The following is a 21,193-nucleotide window of genomic DNA, read 5'->3' on the forward strand; positions in this document are numbered from 1 at the left end:
CATGTATCTGCTATCCTTGTCCTTCTAGGTGACAGTGCAGTGGCTGTTGAAGGAGGCTTGGTGAGTTTCTGTGCATCTTGCAGATATTGTGCACTTGTCCTCCCGTTGATGTTACATAAATTCTGTGTGTGTGTTTACTGGCACACAAACAAATAAATTTTAGTAACACTAAACCAAGAATATGCTATGAATTAGTGAAGTTGAGCAATCGATATGGGTGTAATTTTTAAAAAAGCTTATTAAAACCAAATTCTGGAAATATTTGAGTTGTAATTAATAGAATCATAGAATCCCTACAGTGTGGAAGCAGACTATTCCTCTCATCAAGTCCACACTGACCCTCTGAAGATCAACTAGGCAAATGTGAGGACTGCAAATGCTGGAGATCAGAGTCTAGATTAGAGTGGTGCTGGAAAAGCACAGCAGGTCAGGCAGCATCCGAGGAGCAGGAAAATCAATGTTTTGGGCAAAAGACCTTCATCTTGTGGGAGTTTGACTACTGAAATTGAAAATAGGTTTCTTAAAATATGAGCACTTTAATTAATCTCTCTAGTCTACCTCTTAAGTAAATTTGATTTCATTTAAAATAACTAAAAATGTCAGATCTGTTTGCTCTCTTAATTTGTACAGTAGTCTGTTGCTTAGTGAATTCAAAAAATGAAATGTTTCTCATGTTTTTGAATGGAGCTTTTCATGTCCTCGAGGCAAATAAGCTTAATATTTAGTATCTCGGACTCAAATAGGTACAAATATTAGAAACTTGCTGTGCTGTTTGAATTAATCTGTGGACATGGCCAGTTTTCTGAATAGGATATGCTTTAAGAGTCTTGTATGACTTTAACTTCTGCTATGTTGTGTGTTTCAAGAAAGGGAAGACTGTCATTTTTTTTTTGAGTTTGATTATAAAGCTCAGATCTGTGATGCTGAGAAGTCTATTTTATTTTCAGGAATTTTAATGAGGTTTATAACCTTCAATTGAAGAGGGAGTGTTTATCAGATCCCTGCATTTTTTGAAAAAAGGTAAATAAAATAAAAACCTGCTGTGCCCTTACATGAGTTTAGTAACACACCGAATGAATAATCCAGAAAAAAATTAATTTGTGTTGAAGAACCACAGACTGGAGGAGGGTAGCTGCGCATCTGAGTTTTTGGAACTCTTGGGTTTGCTTTCTAATCGTGAGTTTAGTTTACAACTTATTTCAATATATTGGCATCAAATGGAGAGAGAGAGAGCATCAAGTGATTGCCCAGAAATTTATTGAAAGGAAGCCATTAAAACCGTCCAAGCAAGGGGCCTCTGTGTAAATATAATCATAAATGTTTACGGAGGTTTTGGGGGTTTCTAAGAAACTGGCTGGGGTAGAAAGGAAAGTGTAAACTTGAATCCTTTTCTGATGTATATAATTTAAATCTTTCTGAACATTTTGTCCCGTAAAATATGGTTTTTCTCCCCTTCATAATCTCAGCTGATATAACTGCTGCACAAGGCAAATCCCAGATTGTAATATGCATGATAGATCAAAATTTACTGCTTTCTTAATTGAAAATTAAATGGAAACATAAGGATACCAGATTGCAGATTCTGTTTTAAGAATAAAATGGAAGTTTATTACATAAAGCAAAAAAAAACCCAAGCTATTGGCATAGAGAACAGTTTAAAAGATTTCAAATATCAAGCAAATGAAAGATCTATCTATTCCCTGACACACATGCTTTACATTTACTTAAAGTCCAGATTTTTTCCCTGTCAAATCTCTGACAACTATTACTTCTCAGTTCCAGCCCTATGAGCAGCACGGTGGCACAGTGGTTAGCACTGTTGCCTCACAGCGTCAGAGACCCGGGTTCAGTTCCTGCCTCAGGCGACTGACTGTGTGGAGTTTGCACGTTCTCCCCATGTCTGCATGGGTTTCCTCCGGGTGCTCCGGTTTCCTCCCACAGTCCAAAGATGTGCAGGGTCAGGTGAATTGGCCATGCTAAATTGCCCATAGTATTAGTTAAGGGGTAAATGTAAGGGGAATGGGTGGGCTGCGCTTTGGCGGGTCGGTGTGGACTTGTTGGGCCGAAGGGCCTGTTTCCACACTGTAAGTCTAATCTAATGTAATCTAATCTAAAAAAACCTTATCCCTTGACCATTCACACACCTGTGAGCTTAGACTTCCTTTAATAAATTTCAGAATTCCAACAGAATACACCTAGTCTAGAAGTTTTCTTAAACTATATGACTTGCACCGAGGTAACTTATTCCCTTATTTACTCAACATCTCCTCGTTTGGGCAACAGGAGGTGAAAAAGCTATACTTTCATCTGACCGCAGTCAGGTCTTCTCCAAACTAAAGTCAGAAGCTTTTAACTACATGTTTAAAAAAAAATTGTTAACCTAGCTTCTGCTTAGCTAATTGCTAATTCTTTTTCTTGATATAAAAACCCAAACTTCCACTTTTCTTCCAAGAGGCCTCCAGTCATCTGCTCTCTTGACACAAGCTAGTTTAAAATCTTGGTTCGCTTGCACAAAGAAAAACTAGCACACATGCTGCTAGATTGAAATCCAAACTTTCTGAAAAAGATATCTCACGTCTTGTTTAATAAACTCACTAAATCTTGTTTAATAAACATTTTCTTGTTTTAAAGTATATGACCATATTGTAAATATATTCAGTAAGTAACATCCACAAAGAACAAATGAAGTTAGGATCTAACAAACCACATTTCACTCTAGGATTTCACTTTGCCACTATTAATATAAACTGGGATTGTAACAGTTTCTAGTTTTTTTTTTAAGAGAAAGTTTTTAAACATTTGCAAAAGATTACACAAACTAGATTTGTCTTTAAATTAATAATGTTTAAGTTCTGTTGTCTTTAGACACTGATTTGGCTGATTTTACATGAATTGTGATGTTACATCTACAGAACCAGGTGAAGCTCAAGGCCACTAATTGGGATTAAAACTTTGTTTTGCTGTCCCAGTGAAATAGTATGTAAAAGTTCAGTTGCAATTCTTTTAGGTAGTGAAATGCTAAATATAGTTACAACACCGCACACAAGGAGACACATGGGGAATTGTCTGTTGAATAATGAAAACTTGAAAGAACAAATTATCTGACAAAACACTTCCTTGAGTTGAATGGCACAAATGCAGTTTTTCTGTAGTTACTGCCACAAAAGTGGGTCCTTCAACAATAACTCCCTAGTGGTTTAGGCATGACTTTTATTTATTCATTTTGTGGGATGTGGGCGTCACTGGCTTGTCAGCATTTATTGCCCATCCCTAGTTGCCATTGAGGAGATAGTGGGAGCTGCCACCTTGAACCACTGCAATCCACCTGCTGTGGGTTGACCCATGATGCCATTAGAGAGGGAATTTCAGGATTTTGACCCAATGGAAGTGAAAGAATGCCAATATATTTCCAAATCAGGATAATGAGTGGCTTGGAGCGGAACTTGAAGGTGGTGATGTTCCCATATATGTGCTGCCTCCTTTCTAGATGGAAGTGGCTGTGGTTTGGAAGGTGCAGTCTTTGGATCTTGATGAATTTGTGCATTACATCTTGTAAGTAGTACACACTACTGCTACTGAGAGTTGGTGATGGAGGGAGTGGATGCTTGATACAGTGCTCATGAAGCAGGCTCCTTTGTCCTGAATGGTGTCAAGCTTCTTGACTGTTATTGGGGTGGCACTCATCTAGACAAGTGTGCTACCCATGGAGTAGTTGTCCATCATACTCCTGACTTGGGTTATGTAGATAGTGCACAGGAGTCACAAAGTTGAATTGCTCCCTATTCTTAGGCTCTGACCAGTTCTTGTAGCCACTGCATTTATGTGGTGACTCCAGTTGAGCTTCTGATCAACGGTAGCATTCAGGATGTTGTCAGTGGGGTATTCAGTGATGGTAACACCTTAGACTGTCTCTTATTGATGATGGTTATATCCTGGCATTTGTGTGGCGTGAATGTTACTTGCCACTTGTCAGCCAAAGTCTTCATATTGTCCAGATCTTATTACATTTGGACATGGACTGCTTCAGTGTCTGAAGCGTTGTGAATAGTGCAGAACACTGGGCAATCATCGGCAAACATCCCCACTTGGATCTTATAAGAGGGAAGATCATTACTGAAGCAGCTGATGATGCTGAGGCCTAGGAGACTTCCCTGAGGAACTCCTGCAGAGATGTCTTGGAACTGAGATGACTGACCTCTAACAATCATGACTGTCCCCCTATGTGTCAGGTATGACCCACTGATTCCAGTTTTGCTAGGGCTCCTTGACGTCAAGGGCTGGCACTCTCACCTCACCTTTGGGATTTAGCTCTTTGCCCATGTTTGAACCAAGGCTGTAATGAGGTCAGGAGCTGGGTGGCCTTGGCAGAACCCAAACTGGGCATCACTGAACAGGTTATTGCTGAGAATGTGCTGCTTGATAGCATTGTTGATACTTTCCATCACTTTGATGATTGAAAGTAGACTGTTGGGGCAGTAATTGGCTGGGTTAGATTTGTCCTGCTTTTTATGTACTCGACATTGTTGGGTACATACCAGTGTTGTAACTGTATTGGAAGAGCTGGCTAGGGGAGTGACAAGTTCTGGAGCACAAGTCTACAGGACTATTGCCAGAATGTTGTCAGGGCCTGTAACCCTTGCAATATCCAATGCCTCCAACTGTTTCTTGATATCACGTGGAGTGAATTGAATTGACTGAAGACTGGTATCGGTAATGCTGGAGACCTCTGGAGGAGGCTGAGATGGATCATCATCTTGGCACTTCTGACTGAAGATTGCTGCGAAAGTTTCAGTCTTTTGCACTGGTGTGCTGGGCTCCCCAGTCATTTGAGGATCAGGATATTTGTAAAGCCGCAGCCTCCAGTGAGTTGTTTAATCATCCGCCACCATTCCCAACTGGATGTGGTCGGACTGCAGAGCTTAGATCAAATCCGTTGGTTGTGGGATTGCTTGTCTCTGTTTATCACTTGTTGATTATGCTGTTTGGCATGCATGCTGTCCTGTTTGGTGGCTTCACCAGGTGGACACCTTATCTTCAGATATGCTTGGTGCTGCTCCTGGCTTGCCCTCCTGCCCTCTTCTTTGAATCAGAGTTAATTCATGGCTTGATGGTAATGGTTGAGTGAGGGATATGCCGGGCCAAGAGGTTGCAGATTGTGCTGAAGTACAATTCTGCTGCTATTGATGGCCCACAGCACCTCATGGATGTCCAGTCTTGAATTGCTAGATCTGTTCGAAGTCTGCCCCATTTAGTAAGGTGATGTTGCCACGCAATACGATGGAGATTATTCTCAATATGAAGGTGGGACTTTATCTCCGCAAGGTGGTCACTCTTACAAATACTCTCTTGGACAGATGCTTCTGCAGCTGGCAGATTAGTAAGGATGAGGTCAAGTATGTTTTTCCCTCTTGGTTTCCTCACCACATGCTGCAGACACAGTCTAGCAGATATGTCCTTTAGGTCCTGACCAGCTTGATCAATAGTACCGCTCCCAAACCACTCTTGGTGGTGGACCTTGTCTCCAGATCCCATGATTTCAATGTTGAGGACTCCCAGGGCAACTCCTTCCTGACTGTATACCACTATGCCGTCACCTCTACTAGGTCTGCCCTGCCAGTGAGGCAGGACGTATCCAGAGATGGTGATGGTGGTATCTGGGACAGTGTCTGTAAGGTATGATTCTTTGAGTATTATGATGTCAGGCTGTTGCTTGATTAGTCTGTAGGACAGCTCTCCTAATTTTGGCTCTAGCCCTCAGATGTGAGTGAAGATGACTTTGCAGGATTGACAGAGTTGTTTCTGATGTTGCCTTTTCCGGTGCCTAGGTCAATGCCAGGTGATCCGTTCGGTTTCACTTCTTTGCGACTTTATAGTGATTGGTATAACCGAATGGCTTGCTAGGCCATTTCTGAGGGTAATAAAGAGTCCGCTGCATAGCTATGGGTCTGGAGTTGCACGTAGGCCAGACCAGGTGATGATGGCAGATTTCCTTCGCTGAAGAACATTAGTGAACTCGATGATTTCATGATCATCAATAGATTCTTAATTCCAGATTTTATCAAAAAGTTGAATTCAAATCCCACCATCTGCACTGACTGCAATGGTGGGATTTGAACCTCCATCCCCAGAACTGGGTCTCTGGATTAATAGTCAAGTGATAATACCAATAGGCCATCACCTTGCCTATGTAGTGTGTGTGGTGAGAATGACTGCTTTTCACATCAAGGCAAAATTTGACTGTGCGACATCAAGGAACAGTAGCAAAATCTGAAGTCACTGGGTATCTTTGGTGGGGTAAAGCGGAGATGATGATGCAAGTGTTCAGGAGTTGTATCTAGTACAAAGGATTGAATTGATTGAATGTCAGTCATCTTCACATCAAGTCATGGCATGAGCTCCTCACCCTAGACCCAGCTATCTTCATCAATAGCTTTCCTTCGATAAAGATAGAAGTAGGACGGCAGATGTTGGCAGAGGTTTCAGTACCATTTGTGACTTTTGATATTGAAGCAGCCTGTATTCATTTGCAGTGAGACTTAGCATTCAGAGTGGGTTGACAAGTGGCACTTTACACAGGCAATGGCCATCTCCAAGAGAAAAGCTCACCAACTGATTTGATTGTCAGTCGTGTTACCCATCAGTGAATCCCTCCTCCCCACCATTGTCATTAACGAGAAATTCAACTCAACCTGCCGCATAAAAATTGACAAGCAGGTCTGAGAGTTGGAAGTTCTGGTGTGGAACTCATTCCCTGAATTGTCGTTCTACAAGATAAACGTCAGAAGTGTGATGGAGTGATTTCCACTTGACTAAATGAATACAGCTCCAACAATATTTAAAAAGCTTGACACCATCCAGGGCAAAGCAGCCTGTTTGACACCCCGTCCACTGTTAGTTTTGTGATTGTACGAAATGTTGTGATTAATAGCTGCCAAGTGGCTGAGTTAACTAACCATGCCATCTACAGGAAGCCATTTGACTCAGGAGCAATAAAGAATCTAGTGGCATGAGGGGACAGTATGCTGAGGTGGATTGACATGATTCTCTGCAGTGAGAGTCAGGCTATTTTGCTTGCCTGGTTTTAGAGTTTGAAATATCTGCTCAGAGCTAGAGAGGAATTTATAGTGGAAAGGGAGGACCCAGTTATAATGGTTCATGTAAGTACCAAGATAGTTGGATCCAATATGGTTGGATCTTGTCTGCTCCATCTGTTCCATTTTTTTCTGTTTTTATGTTTCTTTGTCCTTCCTTCCTTCCTTCCTTCCTTACCTCCAGTCCTCAGGCAGCATTGGCAAAGTTCAGGGTGAAACCAGCACAAACTCCCAGCCTTGAGCCTTGAGTGAAGCCAGTGCGGACTCCTGGCCTCAGCGCAGACTCCTGTCGTTGAGGTGAATCCAGTGTGGATTCCTGTCCTCAAGGCGACATCTGCTCCGAAGGATTATAATTCTGAACTTATTTCTTTATTCTTCTAATTTATTCCTAAGATTTGTACCTTTTTGTATTTAAGATGGTACCGTGAGTGGCAACTTGACAAACGTTTCTCTGTATTCATGTGAGTTCATGTGAAAATAAACCTAATTCTAATATCAACAATAACGGCAAAACAAGCAAAGAGGTTATACACAGCATTAGGAGCAACGTACCAAATTTAGAAGCACAATCTAAAACATGATAATATCTGAAAAATTATTTGACCGCCATACAACTTGCAGAGGATGAGTAAAATTAATGAATTGCATGTGTGACTTAGAGTAGTGCAGTCGATATGAGTTTCAATTTATGGGACACTGATACCAATACTAGAGAAAGGGTCATAGCAACTGCACCGCTGTGACCAGTGTTCTAACGAACTGCATGACCGGGGAAGTGGAGAGGATTTACAACTAAGCAGTGTAAGCAAAGGATAAAATTTAGGAAGACGTGATAAGAGTCGAGATAAGGCAAGAGAAAAAGATATCAATATGGCAAATGATCAACAGACTGTGACAGGAAGAGATAGAGAATGCAGTCCAAAAGCAAATCAACAGATGAAGCTAAATGTTAAATATTAAAAGGACAAATCAAAAGGTTTTTATCTAAATGCTGGTATGCTGGCATCTTGCCATTACACCTCTGCATGTAAATTCTGTGCCTGTGCTTCTCCCCACTTCACCTGCCAAAGGAGCAGTGCTCTAAAAGCTAATGTCAAATAAACCTGTTGGACTATAATCTTGTGTCGTGTGACTTCTGACTGTGTTAATGAATTATGTTTTAGCACAACAGGGAAGGATGACCTAAGTTTTCAAAACTAGAAACTAAAAGCGGTCTGGCTAGGCATGTGGAATAATATAGCCTTAATAAATTGAACAGAAAATAAAAAGCAGCTTCAAATGCCTGAAGAAATAGCCAAGATAAAATACAGTGGGAGAGAAAGTTACTTTGAAAACTGTAAAATAGAAACAACACCAAGAGATTTAATAGATTTTGATGTTAAAAATTTTAGTGAGCTTCAGAAAGTGAGTTTGCGAGTTGACACTGAAATAAAAGGAGATGACCGATGAATTGAACAAGTGTTTTACATCACTATAGACAATAAAAGTGATATCCTATATTTCAGAAAGTGGAAGAGAGAGAGGAATTCTAGTAAATGACCATCACTAGAGAAGTGGTATTGAGTAAATTGTTGGGCTTTGAGTTGACAGGTGCCTGGATCCTAATGGATATTTCTCGGCTCTTTTTTAAAAAAAAAGATTAGTGACGTAGTTAATGCATTGCTTTTAAACTTTCCATACTTCTCTAGATTTAGAGAATATTCCACTAAATTGGATTATAGTAAATGTGACTGCTTTATTCAAAAGCAGGAAGATGCAGGCCGCTTAAATTAACATCTTCCCTATGACCGATGTTAGAAGCTAGTAATAAAGACATTAGACAGGGCACTTATAAAAGTTCAGAGTAATCAGGCAGAATCAGCATAGAGTTCTCCTTGGAGAAGTAACATGTATCATACTTGGGATTGCTAGAAGGTATTTGATAATATGCCACACTAAAGATTATTGAGAAGTTAATTGTGTAGGGGGTAACACATTCTTCTTGGTAGAAGATTGGCTACCAAACAGGAAACAGTAAGCATAAATGGGATGTTTTCTAGTTGATTTTGTCTTTTTGATTTATTATTGTCATGTAAACTGAAATACATTGAAATGTATCGGTTTGTGTGCTTACCAGACAAATCATACTTTACATAAGCACATTAGGATAATAGAACAGAATACAGGGTATAGAGTTAAGGCTACAATGAAGGTACAGAGAAAGATCAACTCTAATGTGTGAGAGGTCTGTTCATAAGTCTGATAACAGCAGGGAAGAAGCTGTTCTTGAATCTGTTGATACGTATTTTCAAATGTTTGGACCTTCTGTCCAATGGAAGAGGGTGGCAGAGAGTATAACGGGGTTGGGAGGGGTCTTTGATTATGTTAGCTTAAAAATGTGTTGCTGGAAAAGCGCAGCAGGTCAGGCAGCATCAAAGGAACAGGAGAATCGACATTTTGGGCATAAGCCCTTCAGGAATGAGGAGGGTGTGCCAAGCAGGCTAAGATAAAAGGTAGGGAGGAGGGACTTGGGGGAGGGGTGTTGGGAATATGCTAGGTGGAAGGTGGTTAAGGTGAAGGTGATAGGCCGGAGAGGGGGTGTGGACGGAGAGGTCGGGAAGAAGATTGCAGGTCAAGAAGGCAGTGCTGAGTCTGAGGGTTGGGACTGAGAAAAGGTGGGGGGGGGGGGGGAATGAGAAAGCTGGCTGAAGAGCTTCAGGGCAGAGAAGATGACCTGAGGGGTGCAATGAAAGAGGGACTCACTGAGATCCTTGTAGAGGAAGGAGGAGAGCTTCTTCAAGGAAGGCATCCTTGCAAGAGGATTCGCAGTAGGTTGATTATGTTGCTTTCCTGAGGCAGTGAGAATTGTACTGTAGGCCTTACCTTTTTATATTTCACATGAATGATTTGAATGAAGGGATTGTAGCTACCATTGCTAAATTTTAAGGTATCTCAAAGGTGAATAGGAACACAATTTGTGGAGAGGAAATGCGGTTACAAAAGGATATAACTAGGTAATGTAAATAGACACGTGTCATATGAAGTATAATGCAGGCAAAATATGAAATTGTCCATTTTGACATCTTAATGGTGAGAAGGTGCAGCGAAGACTGTCTCAGTGCATGACTCTCAAAAGGTTAATATTCAGATATAGCAAATAATTAGGAAAGCTAATAGAATCTTGTAATATGTTTTGACAGGATTAAATACAAAAGTAGTAAAGTAATGTTCAAGTTATACAGGGCATTGGTGAGACCATGTCTGGAGGACATAGTATTGGTCTCCTTGTTTAAGAAAGAATGTAATGAGAGAAGGTGGTTTTTTGAGAAACGATTGGACAGGCAAGACTTAGATGTGCTAAAATTTAGAGTCGTAATAGATGACTGGTTTGAAAAATAAGATTTTGAGGTGTCTTGACAGGCTGGTTTTGGAAGGACTGCTTCCTCGTGGAGAAGTAAGAACAAGGGGTCTCTTGAAGACAGAAATAAGGATAATTTTCTTTGAGCATCTTGAGTCTTTGGAGTTCTGCTTCCACCATTGTTTTGAGAAAGGGAACCTTTGAATACTTAGAGTTTCTTGATGAACAAGGTGAAAGCTTATTGGAAGCAGTAATGTGGGGTAATCAGTTCCGTCATGGACTCATTTAATTGCAGAGCTGGCAAGAGCTTCTAGTTGGCTTATTCCTGATCCTAGTTCCCAATGCCACATCCTCCAGTACTAATGCATAGTATACTATATATAAGGTATACTTTACAACTCACCAAAGTTTGTTCAACAATACCTCCCAAACCCACAACCTCTACCATCTGGCAGGGCAAGGGTGGGAGATGCATGGGCACACTGCCACCTGCAAGATTTCCTTCAGTATTTCACTATTTCTTCATTGTTGCTGGGTTGAAATCCTGAAACTTCCTAATGTAGCTGTTGGTGTATCTACAATAAATGGATGGCAGTAGTTCAGTAAGGTAGCTAGTTACCTTTTCAAGGGCATTTGGGTATGAGGTCTAAGTGCTGGCTTTGCTGGGAGACTCACATTTGTGAAGTAATAAACTAGCAGCTTTTTATGCAAGTCAAAAATGACAAGCAGCTGCTAAATTTCATTTCTGGGTCAGCAATCATGATTCGTGGCGAAGTGCTGCTGTGAACTTGTAACAGTTGTCCTGAGCCTTAACTTTAGGCAAATGGCTACTCTACTGTTGCGATATATGTGCGCAACTTTCCTTAACTTTTGTCAGAACTTGTTTAGCAGTAACCTCCTCACTGATACTTAGTTGGGTTTGCAAGGGCCAGTCGACTCCTGACCTCATTACACCTTAATTCAAACATGCATGTGAGCAGAATTATAGACCTAAGGTGACAGTGGCTGAACATAACGTTAAGGAATTCCTACAAAACACTGAAGGAACTGGAGAAAGCACTCTGCTGGTGGGAGTCACACCTGGGGCAAAGGAAAATAGTTTTTGTTGTTGGAGGCATCTCTGCTTCAAGGCATCTCTGAAGGAGTTCCTCAGGGTAGTGTCCCATGCCCAAATATCTTCAACTGCTTAATCAATGATCTTCCCTCCATCATCAAGTCAGAAGTGGGCAGAATGACACATTTTTAGCACCACTCACGATGACTCCGATACTGATGCAATCCATGACCAACTACAGCATGACTTGGTTAATATTCAGGTTTGGGCAAACAAGTGCCAAGTAGCATTTGTATTACACAATGCCAGGCAATGATAGTTTCCTTTGAGAGAATCTGGCCATCACCCTTGACATTCAGTAGCATAACCATCACTGAATTCCCCATTTAATAACACGGGGCTCACCATTGAGCAGTAACTAAACTAGCATGTCCATATAAATACTGTGGCTACAAGAGTTGGTCAGATATTAGGAATCCTGCAGCAAATAACTCACCTTCTGATTTCCTGAGCTACAAGGCAAATAACAGGAGTGTGAGATGGTATTAACTCCACTTGTATGGATGAGTGCAGCTCAAACAACATTCAAGAAGCTTAACACCAAGGACAAAACTGTTCACTTGATTGGCAGCACATTCACAAACTTTCACTTCCTACGTCGTTGATGCTCAGTAGCATCAGAATGTGCTAACTACAAGATGCACTGCAGAAATTTACCAAAGCTCCTTAGGCAGCACCTACCCCACCCATGGTCACAATGATCCAGAAAGGCAAGGACAGCAAATATGTGGGAACATCACTTGCAAATTCCCCTCTAAGCCACTCGCCATCCTGATTTGGGAATAAGTTGTCTTTGCTTCAGTGTCAACTGGGTCAAAATCCTGTAACTCCCTCCCTAATGGCATTGTGCATCTACTTACACCAAATGGTTTGCAGCAGTTCTAAAAGGCAGTTCAGCACTATTTTCTCAAAGGCAACAAGGGATGGACAATAAATACTGTTTTTCTGCTTTAAGAAGAGAGCGTAAATGTGGAGCGAGCACCACTGTTGTCAAGTTAACATCCATGAATTAATTTAATGGACTGTAAGCTTCTGGTATTGGAGTCTTGTCTCCTTAGAAGCTGATAATTTGCAGATACTACATCTGTTACATACGCCTTCCTGTTCGGAATGTGCATCTACCATAATTCTTCAACTTTAACAGTATGCAAGATTTTGAGAAGTGTGCTTATAATTTTCTGTTAGAATCCAGGAGAATACTATAATAAAATAAACCGTGTTATTTCATTTTTATTTATGTAATTTACCAGCTAGAATTATGGAAGCTGTCAGTGGGCTGAATTCTGTGTTGAATGTAGGTGATACTGTCATAGTTCTTACTGAAATGAATTGTAGACATACGGACATACAGATTAGAAGGAAGAGTAGGCCAATGGGCCCTTTGAGCCTGCTCCACCATTCAATAGGATCATGGTTTATCTGATTACTCCACATTCCCATCTACCCTTGATAACCTTTCTCCTCCTTTCTTATTAACCAACAACTTTCTGACAACCACCTGATTAAGAAACCGCTCTTTGAAAGCTAGTGCTTCCAGATAAACCTGTTGGACTATAACCTGGTGTTGTGTGATTTTTAACTTCGTTCATCCTAGTCCAATACCATCTCCTCTGAATCATAACAACTTTCTGGTGTGTATTCTGTACCAAATGGACGGTTAATTTATGAAAATAGTTTTGCAATCAAGTATTTTGTTTATCTATGGCTTTGAAACATACTTACAGTCATTCATATCATGTTGTTCCACAGCTTGTCTCTGATATCCCCAAATTAGTTGTGTCACTGTCTAAAGAGGGATCTAACTCTGGTACTTGCTGTCTTCAACAATTATCTGAATTGGTGCACTGCATGATCTTTCGATTTTCGGGTTTTCCTGACCTATACGAACCTGTCATAGAAGTACTAAAGGTAAATGGTAAGATTTTGACAATTCATTTTTGTTGAATAACACTGTCAAATAGTATTATCAATAGTAATATTGCAACATTAAAAGCAAAATATTGCATGCGGGAAATCTGAAACAAGTGAGAAAATTCTGGAAATATTTAGCGGTCTGTCAGGATCTGTAGAAAAAGTGCAACAGCATTAATGTTTCCAGTCTGTGACATTTCATAAGAGGTACTTTTGAAATCAAAATATTTAATACAACCAAATATTTTAGGTATGCAGTTATTTAAATCTTTTAAGGTTTCTTTACTGTGACCAGTATTATGTCTGTCAATATGCCACACTTAAAATGCATCTTTTCTGGCTGTGTCTTGATTAATGGTGCATCGGTCTCCTCTGTCTAAGGCCTACAATCACAATAATATTTTGTCCAAGAAATTAGATTGGTTAATTACAGGAAGTGGCATCTGCTGTCTAAGCCAGCAGAAGGTATGAGTTTACTATATTCAATGATCTAATTTCCTCTTTGTGCCTGTCTATTACCCTTGACTTATTGTAGGTCAAAACCCTTCCCAGCTCATCTCTGAATGTATTATTGATCCAGCCTCCATTTCTCTCTGAGAAAGAGAATGCCAAAGAGTAATGAAATTCTGAGACTAGGAATCCATCTCTGCCTTAACTGAAAAGTGCCTTTGTTTTTAAACTATATTGCTAGCTCTGTATCCACTCGTCAATCCCAGAATTGATTATTACTAGGGACTTTGTTCAATATTTATCCAATTTTACTGCAATCTCGTTGCCTTTTGTTACTGGATAGGATTGCGGCTAAATATTTTCTTAAATATTGGTTTTCCGTTTATGAAATTTGTTTTTAAAACAGGGAAGTTTGACTTCTCTAAAGTAAGCTGCCATCATTTTAAATAGCAGTTTCAATGAGATTGACTTTGTTTCATTGCCAGATAATTGCTGAGAATCTATAGTTGTATTGGTAGTGGAATACTACAAATGATATGCCTTGAATAAAATCATACGATTTTGTGCATCTCTTCAATGTAAAAAGATAAAATGTATGCCTCTGTTTTAGGTCTTTCCAATTCCAAATGAGGAGAAAATAAAGTATCTGCTCAATCAAAATGCTTGGACGTCACAGAAGAATGCATTGGGACCTTTGTATCCAAGACTTGCAACCAAATCAGAGACTGGAAGAGTAGGGCTGGCCAACCTAGGCAATACCTGTTACATGAACAGTGTCATTCAGGCCCTTTTCATGGCTTCTGAGTAGGTATCTGAAGCACCTGCGATATAGATAACTTTGACTGTGAGTGTTATTTCTATTGATGACCATTAATATGCTTTAGATGTTTAAATTATACGTGCAGATGTATAAGAAATTTGGGTGTTAGGCCACATTTGGAAAACAATCCTGTGCACCAACCGATTTCTCCTATGCCACCTGCAAAAAACCTTCAGTTCAGAAGTTGAAGCAATCTGGACGTAACAATTTGTACTTCAGTGCTATCTAGTTGCAGATTGCCCATTTTGAAAGAGATATGTTTTAAATGAGGTAGGTCATGCTGTGCTACCTTTTCCACCATGCTTGAGCCCTCTATTAAATGATTCAGTTAAGCATTTGAAAGTTTGCTCCCAAGTGGTGGTAAGTGAGCCTCCTCTGGGACTTGAACTTCTGTTTGTTTGGATTATATACTACAACATGTTTCTTTATGCTTTTTATACCCATTCATTTAATTCTAAACTGCTGCTGTGGTTGTAATGTGGAGAAGCATGGCAAATAATTCATGTATGAAGTTCCAAAATCAGTAATCAAGTAGTGACATACAAGTGGAATCTGTCAAGTTTGTTGAGGTAAACTCTTTTTTTGTCATTGAAAGAAGATGTTTTAACGTACATTTCAGCAAATGTCACCAAGCAGTCTCAATGCTACAATGTCCAACTTAGCAGATGGTAATTTTTTTCAAAATCAAAAAGTAGTTTGCTATAACATCCTTAAAATGTTCAAACAATACACTTCCATCCTCCTTTATGCTGACATAACCATGATTGGAATTAAAAAGTAATTAATTGGGTGTTTCTGAAGAAATAAGACATTACATAAAGTATTTTTCAGAAATTATTTCACCACTTCTGTTTTGCTGTCATTAGATGAACCTCGATTTGAATAGTTTTCTTGTAAGCCAAGTAATTTACCAACAGTGCTGATAGTTGTGACATTTTTAAATATGTATTTGCAATATAGAGAGATTTGTTTATACTATTACAGTTTGCTTCTCCTACATTTACCTTCTGTGATGATGAAATATTTGGGTAGAGTTGATCAACTTTTTAAGACTGTTCACTGTTCACTGGCAAAAAACAGAAGTCATCCTGATTGGCTGACCATCCTGATTGGCAGAGAACAATGCAAGCTTGCAGGTTAACTGTCTGCTTTAGCATCAAACAGTGACCATGGAGGGGTAAGAAGTTAGTGGTGAGGATCTAAAGTTTGTGATGAGAAGCTGAAGATGATAGTTTTAGCCTTTCTGGTATCGAACTAGAGAAAAACTGATCTCGTCCAACACTGGATACTGACCAGCAGTTTGAATCATGAATAGTAGATGGCTTACTGAAACAGTGCAGAGGAAGTGCTGTGTCATGATTATATGCATGGAAAATTTGATGTTGCCATGGGGTAGCATTTGGTGATGATGTAGTGGAAGCAAAAAAACATTTTGGGGTCTCCGCATATAATGGGTAAGAAGAAAAGTCATTGCTTTCGTCAGTGTAGCTGAGATTGGATAGAAATGAATGAAACCAAGCAAGGGGTGCGAAGGTTAGTAGAGGCCTTGTGGAAGAATTGTGCGATATAACTGGTTGGAGAAAGAGGGGAGATTATGTGTCATAATTGCTCATTTTACTTGTTACTTTGGTAGGGAAGTTTGTGTTGCGAAGAGATTTATATGTTGTTTAAGTCAACATGAGCATAGAGTAATGCATTCAGAAACTTTCAAGAGGAAAGGAAGGTTGGAAGAGCAGCAGTTTCACCAATAGTGAGAATTGGGTTCATGATATTGATTTTATAAACGAAAGTTACTTATTTACAATGTCTGAACACAGAATTCTAAGTCAGGAAGAAGTGTTAAGTGGTCCTCTGTTTAGTAGGAATAGGATTAAGAGTGCAGGAGATGGGCTTCTAGGAAGGGATAAATGAAACAAGAAATATAAGCTTAGCTGTGGATAATACAGAGTATATGATGGGAGAGGTTAAGAGGTTGATTAAATCGGGAATTAGGGCAAAGTGAGTTGAGATGGAAATGGAAAACAGTGAGGATGAGGATAAACTCATAGGATGAATGGCAGAGAGGACAAAGGATGTGGCTATAAAAATTAAGATTTTAAGAGAGGGAGTGCAGTATCCCAAGATGAGATGTCCAAAGGAAATTGAGGTGCTGGAGGAGGGCTGAGGGAGAAAATTGGGATAATTTTGGTGATTAATTGTAGAAGCGTGAAATGATTAGTGCTTTGAAATGCAACGAGATATGATTGTCGTTTTGTATGAATTCCAAAAGATTAGTATGCAGATACAGCTAGTAAATGGAAAAGTTAATAGAATGGTATCACTTCTTTTAAAGAGAATTGAATGCAAAAGTTGGGAGGTTATTTTTCATTTGTAAAAGTCATGAGTGAGACTTGATCTGGAGTACTGTCCTATTGGCTGCCTTTATTTAAGAAAGGATATAAATGTGTTTGAAGTAATTTAGAGAAGGTTCTGGATGGGCTAATTGTCTTGTGAGAGAAGGTTTATTATGCTTGGCTTGTGTCCATTAGAGTTGACAGAGCAAGAGGAAATTTCATCGAAGCATAGAAGACATTTAGAGGTCTGACAGACTGGTTGTGGAGAGAATGTTTTCTCTTGTGGGAAAATCTCAAACAACAGGTTGTTGTTGAAAAATTATGGGTCAAAAAAAAGTCATTGGCCTTTGGAAAATGCTCTCTTCCTGAATAGTTTTTTTAAATTTTTAAGGTAGAGCTAGAAAGATTGTTGATATCCAAGAGAGTAAAAGGGCATCAGTAGTAGCCAGGAAATATGGATTTGTGGTTCACGGGATCAAATAGCTGACTCCTGTTCAATGTTTGTGATTATAACACAAAAGGTTGCATTTAGCTTGAAGTATCTGTGGCAACTCTACACAAGGTAAATTCACCCCTTGCTACTCTGTGTAATGCTGAAGTTTATTCTCCTCTTCAGGTAACGATCCAATTCTCTTTTGAAAGTCACCGTTGAAACTTTCTCCATCATACTCTCAGGCAGTATCCACTCAGTACACAAAAATAGTCATTGCTGCTTCTTTGCTAATCACCTTAAGATGTTGTCCTCTGGTTCTCTATCTTTTCAGCACTGGGAACTGTTTCTTTTCATCTACTGTCCACATTCCTGATGGTTGTGTATACCTCCAACAAATAGATGTATTTTCTCTCGTCCAAGAAGTAGCCCGAGTTTCTCCAATCTATGTATAACTGAAGTTTTTTATGACTAGAGTTATACTTCTGAATCTTTTCTGCACCTTCTTTAATGTAATTGCTTTCTTCCTAAAGTGAGCCACCCAGAGCTGTGCAGTACTCAACCTATGTTACATTCAAGTTTATCCTAACTTCTTATTTTATGGTCCCAACCATCTCTTTACCATGGATGTCCAATATTTTTGTCTGCATACTCAGCAAGTCTGAGGGCTGTTTGGTTCACTTTACAATGAAAAAATAATTAGTTTCTTTCTGCCACAACACACTTCCATCTGGCTGAACTTTATTATAGAGTCTTGAGTCATGCAGTACAGAAACAGACCCTTTGGTCCAATCAGTCCATTCCACACTAAACTTGTTCCACCTGCCTGCTCCTGGCTCACATCCCTCCAAACCTTTCCAATTCATGTACTTATCTAAATGTCTTTTAAACATTGTAACTGTACCCACTCCACACTTCTTCAGGAAGTTCATTCCACACGCGAACCACCCCATGCGTGTAAAAACAATTGCCCCCATGTCTTTTTAAAATCTTTCTGCTTTCACCTTAAAAATATGCCCCCGGTCTTGAAATCCCCTCCCTCCCCCACTAGGAAAAAGACAACCACCATTAACTCTATATATGCCCCTCGTTATTTTCAAATCTTCTATAAGGTCGCCCCTCAACCTACTATGTTCCAGTGAAAAAAGACCCAACTTATCCAGCCTTTCTTTATAACTCAAAACCTTCCATGTGCACAATTTCCTCTTTAATTGGCCTCATTTACTCCAAATAAACAATGTTGCTATCGGTGCCTGCATGGAGTCTATTCTTGCCCTTCTTAGGTTATGTCGGTGAAAAGTTACAGGCTTGAGACATGAATGCTGTTTCTCTTTGCATGGATTGCACAATGGTTACAGATGGTAGCCATTTGGCCCGTTATGTCTGAACCAGCTGTCCCAATGAGTATTTCGCTTGATATCATTTTCTTGTCATCTCCTAGTAATTCTGCATGTGGTCTGCTTAATTTGTTGAGTGTTTCCTGCATTTTTCTTGTTTTATCATAACTTCCTTGCTTTGTTACTGCAGATCCCTATTTATTAAGGAAAACATAAACCTGTATGTTTGTTAACTGCTCTCTTAATCCTTCAGTGAATGATGCATATATACCCGCACTCCACTGTGCTCCTACACCTATTTTAGAATTGTACTTTCTACTTTGTATTGCCTCTCCTGCTCTGCATAACAAAATGAATTGCTTGACACTTCTCTGTATTGTTCCATCTGCATGTGACTTGCCCATTTCCTTTTGAAGTTTAGTACTGTTCTCTTCACTGTTTGCAATACTTCCAAGTTGAGCATCATTGGCAGATTTTGAATTTGTGCCCTAGGTACTAAAGTCTAAGGTGCTTCTGTCCCTTGTTAGTGCATCTACAAATTTGAGCAAGTTAGTTAAGCATAATGTGCTCTGAGCAAATCTGTTTTCACTTTCTTTAATTGACCTGCATTTCCCAAGTCCTTATTAATTCTGTCTTAAATTATTGTTCATAACAACTTCCCTATCAATGAGGTTAAACTGGGGAGGTAATAGGTCAGTGTTAGGATGCCTCCTGTTCTTGATATATATAAACACCTTAGACTTGACGAGACTTATTAATCCAGTGACCCAGGTAATGTTCTGTATACTGAGTTTGAATCCTGTCTTGACAAATGGTGGAGTTTGAATTAAAGAAATTCTGGAATCTAATGATGATTGTGAAACCATTGTTAATTATAATGCAAAAAAAATCACATTTGATTCATCTGATGCCCTTTAGGGAAGGAAATTTCCATCCTCTCCTGGTCTGGCCTATATGTGACTCTAGACCAACAGCAGTGAGGTTGACTCATAAATTACCTCTGGGGAATTAGGGATCAGCAAAAAATGCATCTTGTAAATTATGCTTACATCTTGTAAATGAATAAGGAGAAAAAAAAGACTGATTTGGCTTGTGGTTGCTCTGGCTTATCCTCACTTTTTTTTTTAATTTTAAGAAAGGGGAAGTCTTGCAATTCTCTAATCCTATAGTACTACTATAGTATCTAAGGAGGATTGGAATATTATGGCTAATCCCTCAACAATTTCCACCCTTGCTTCCCTCCATATCCTTAGATGCATCTTATTCTGTCCTGGCAATTTATAAATTTTCAGTACATCTAACTTAACTAAACTCTTTTTGTTAAAAAACAACCCATTCAGTATTTTAGTTACCTGCTGTTTCACTCTTTCATAAGCAGTATATTCTTCCTTGGTAAAGACAGAAGCAAAGTACTAATTTAGTACTTCAGCCATTCCCAGGGCATCATAAGTAAACCCCTTTTTGGTTTTCTGCTTCTCTTAACACCCTTTTATTGGCTTTTTGTTTTAGTTGCTAATCTATACCATAGATGTCAATGTATAAGTCAGCCTATGAAGCCTCCAAAGAAGTTGCTTGATAAATGGGATTGACTAATACTCAAGATATAAAACAAGAATTGATGGTGTGGATCGCAACCATTTTGAAATGCAAAACAAGTATCATTACTTGTAATTCATGTTAACTTAGTGTTCCTGCACAACAAACCAACTTTGATCCATTTCTTCCATCTGCTGTGAACATGATCCTTGAATGGCTTGATGAGGCATGTATCCAAAGACTATTGGACCAAGAAAGCATCCAAGAAACAAATGAATGGAAAAGTTTTGTTAAAAATGTCTACTTTTCATTCAGCATGCAAGATGGGGAAAATTATTTTTGCCAATCTTAGGGTAATTAATGACTGAACACAAATTTTACCATCAGCATGTTAATGCTAACTTTCAAACCAAGTTTTTGGATAACTGCAGTCTGTGTGGTATTTCTTCGTAGGCAGCCGTTAGTTATATGGATCTGAACACCTCCCACCCTATCAAGTTGCATTCTTTACATAGGCCATCAGGGTGCCTGTTTCGTACATTATCCATCCATAACTTCTGTTTATCTTCATCCATCCGACTATTGTAGTCAGAACTGCTGCAGGGAGTTTGATTTTTGGTATGGTTTTTACTTCTGAAAATTGTAATAGGTTTTAGTTTAATTCTTTTGGCTTTGTAGGGTAGAACCACTATAAATGTTGGCTTCTTGTGTCTTGTGATTCAGTAGAATTGTTTTTGAACCTTGCCATTCCACAGTTCTGTTGCTGGGCATGTCAGAGCTCATGGGCATTTCATCCATGTTGCCTTATAATGTTTTTGTTTTATTTTGTAATTC

At 39.3% G+C, this 21,193-nt stretch overlaps 1 protein-coding gene across 3 annotated transcripts in view; it reads left to right on the forward strand.

The window, feature by feature from the left end:
- LOC140481459 (ubiquitin carboxyl-terminal hydrolase 35-like) overlaps positions 1–21,193 on the forward strand; it is a 105,304-nt gene that overhangs the window by 42,991 nt on the left and 41,120 nt on the right. For all 3 annotated transcript variants that reach the window (XM_072577661.1, XM_072577660.1, XM_072577662.1), the window contains 2 exons: positions 13,292–13,450; positions 14,514–14,707. In XM_072577661.1, coding sequence (XP_072433762.1) covers positions 13,292–13,450; positions 14,514–14,707 — 353 coding nt within the window. The remainder of the gene's footprint in view (positions 1–13,291; positions 13,451–14,513; positions 14,708–21,193) is intronic.

This window comes from Chiloscyllium punctatum, chromosome 9 (genome assembly GCF_047496795.1).
Source record: "Chiloscyllium punctatum isolate Juve2018m chromosome 9, sChiPun1.3, whole genome shotgun sequence".
Classification (NCBI taxonomy): Eukaryota; Metazoa; Chordata; class Chondrichthyes; order Orectolobiformes; family Hemiscylliidae; genus Chiloscyllium; species Chiloscyllium punctatum.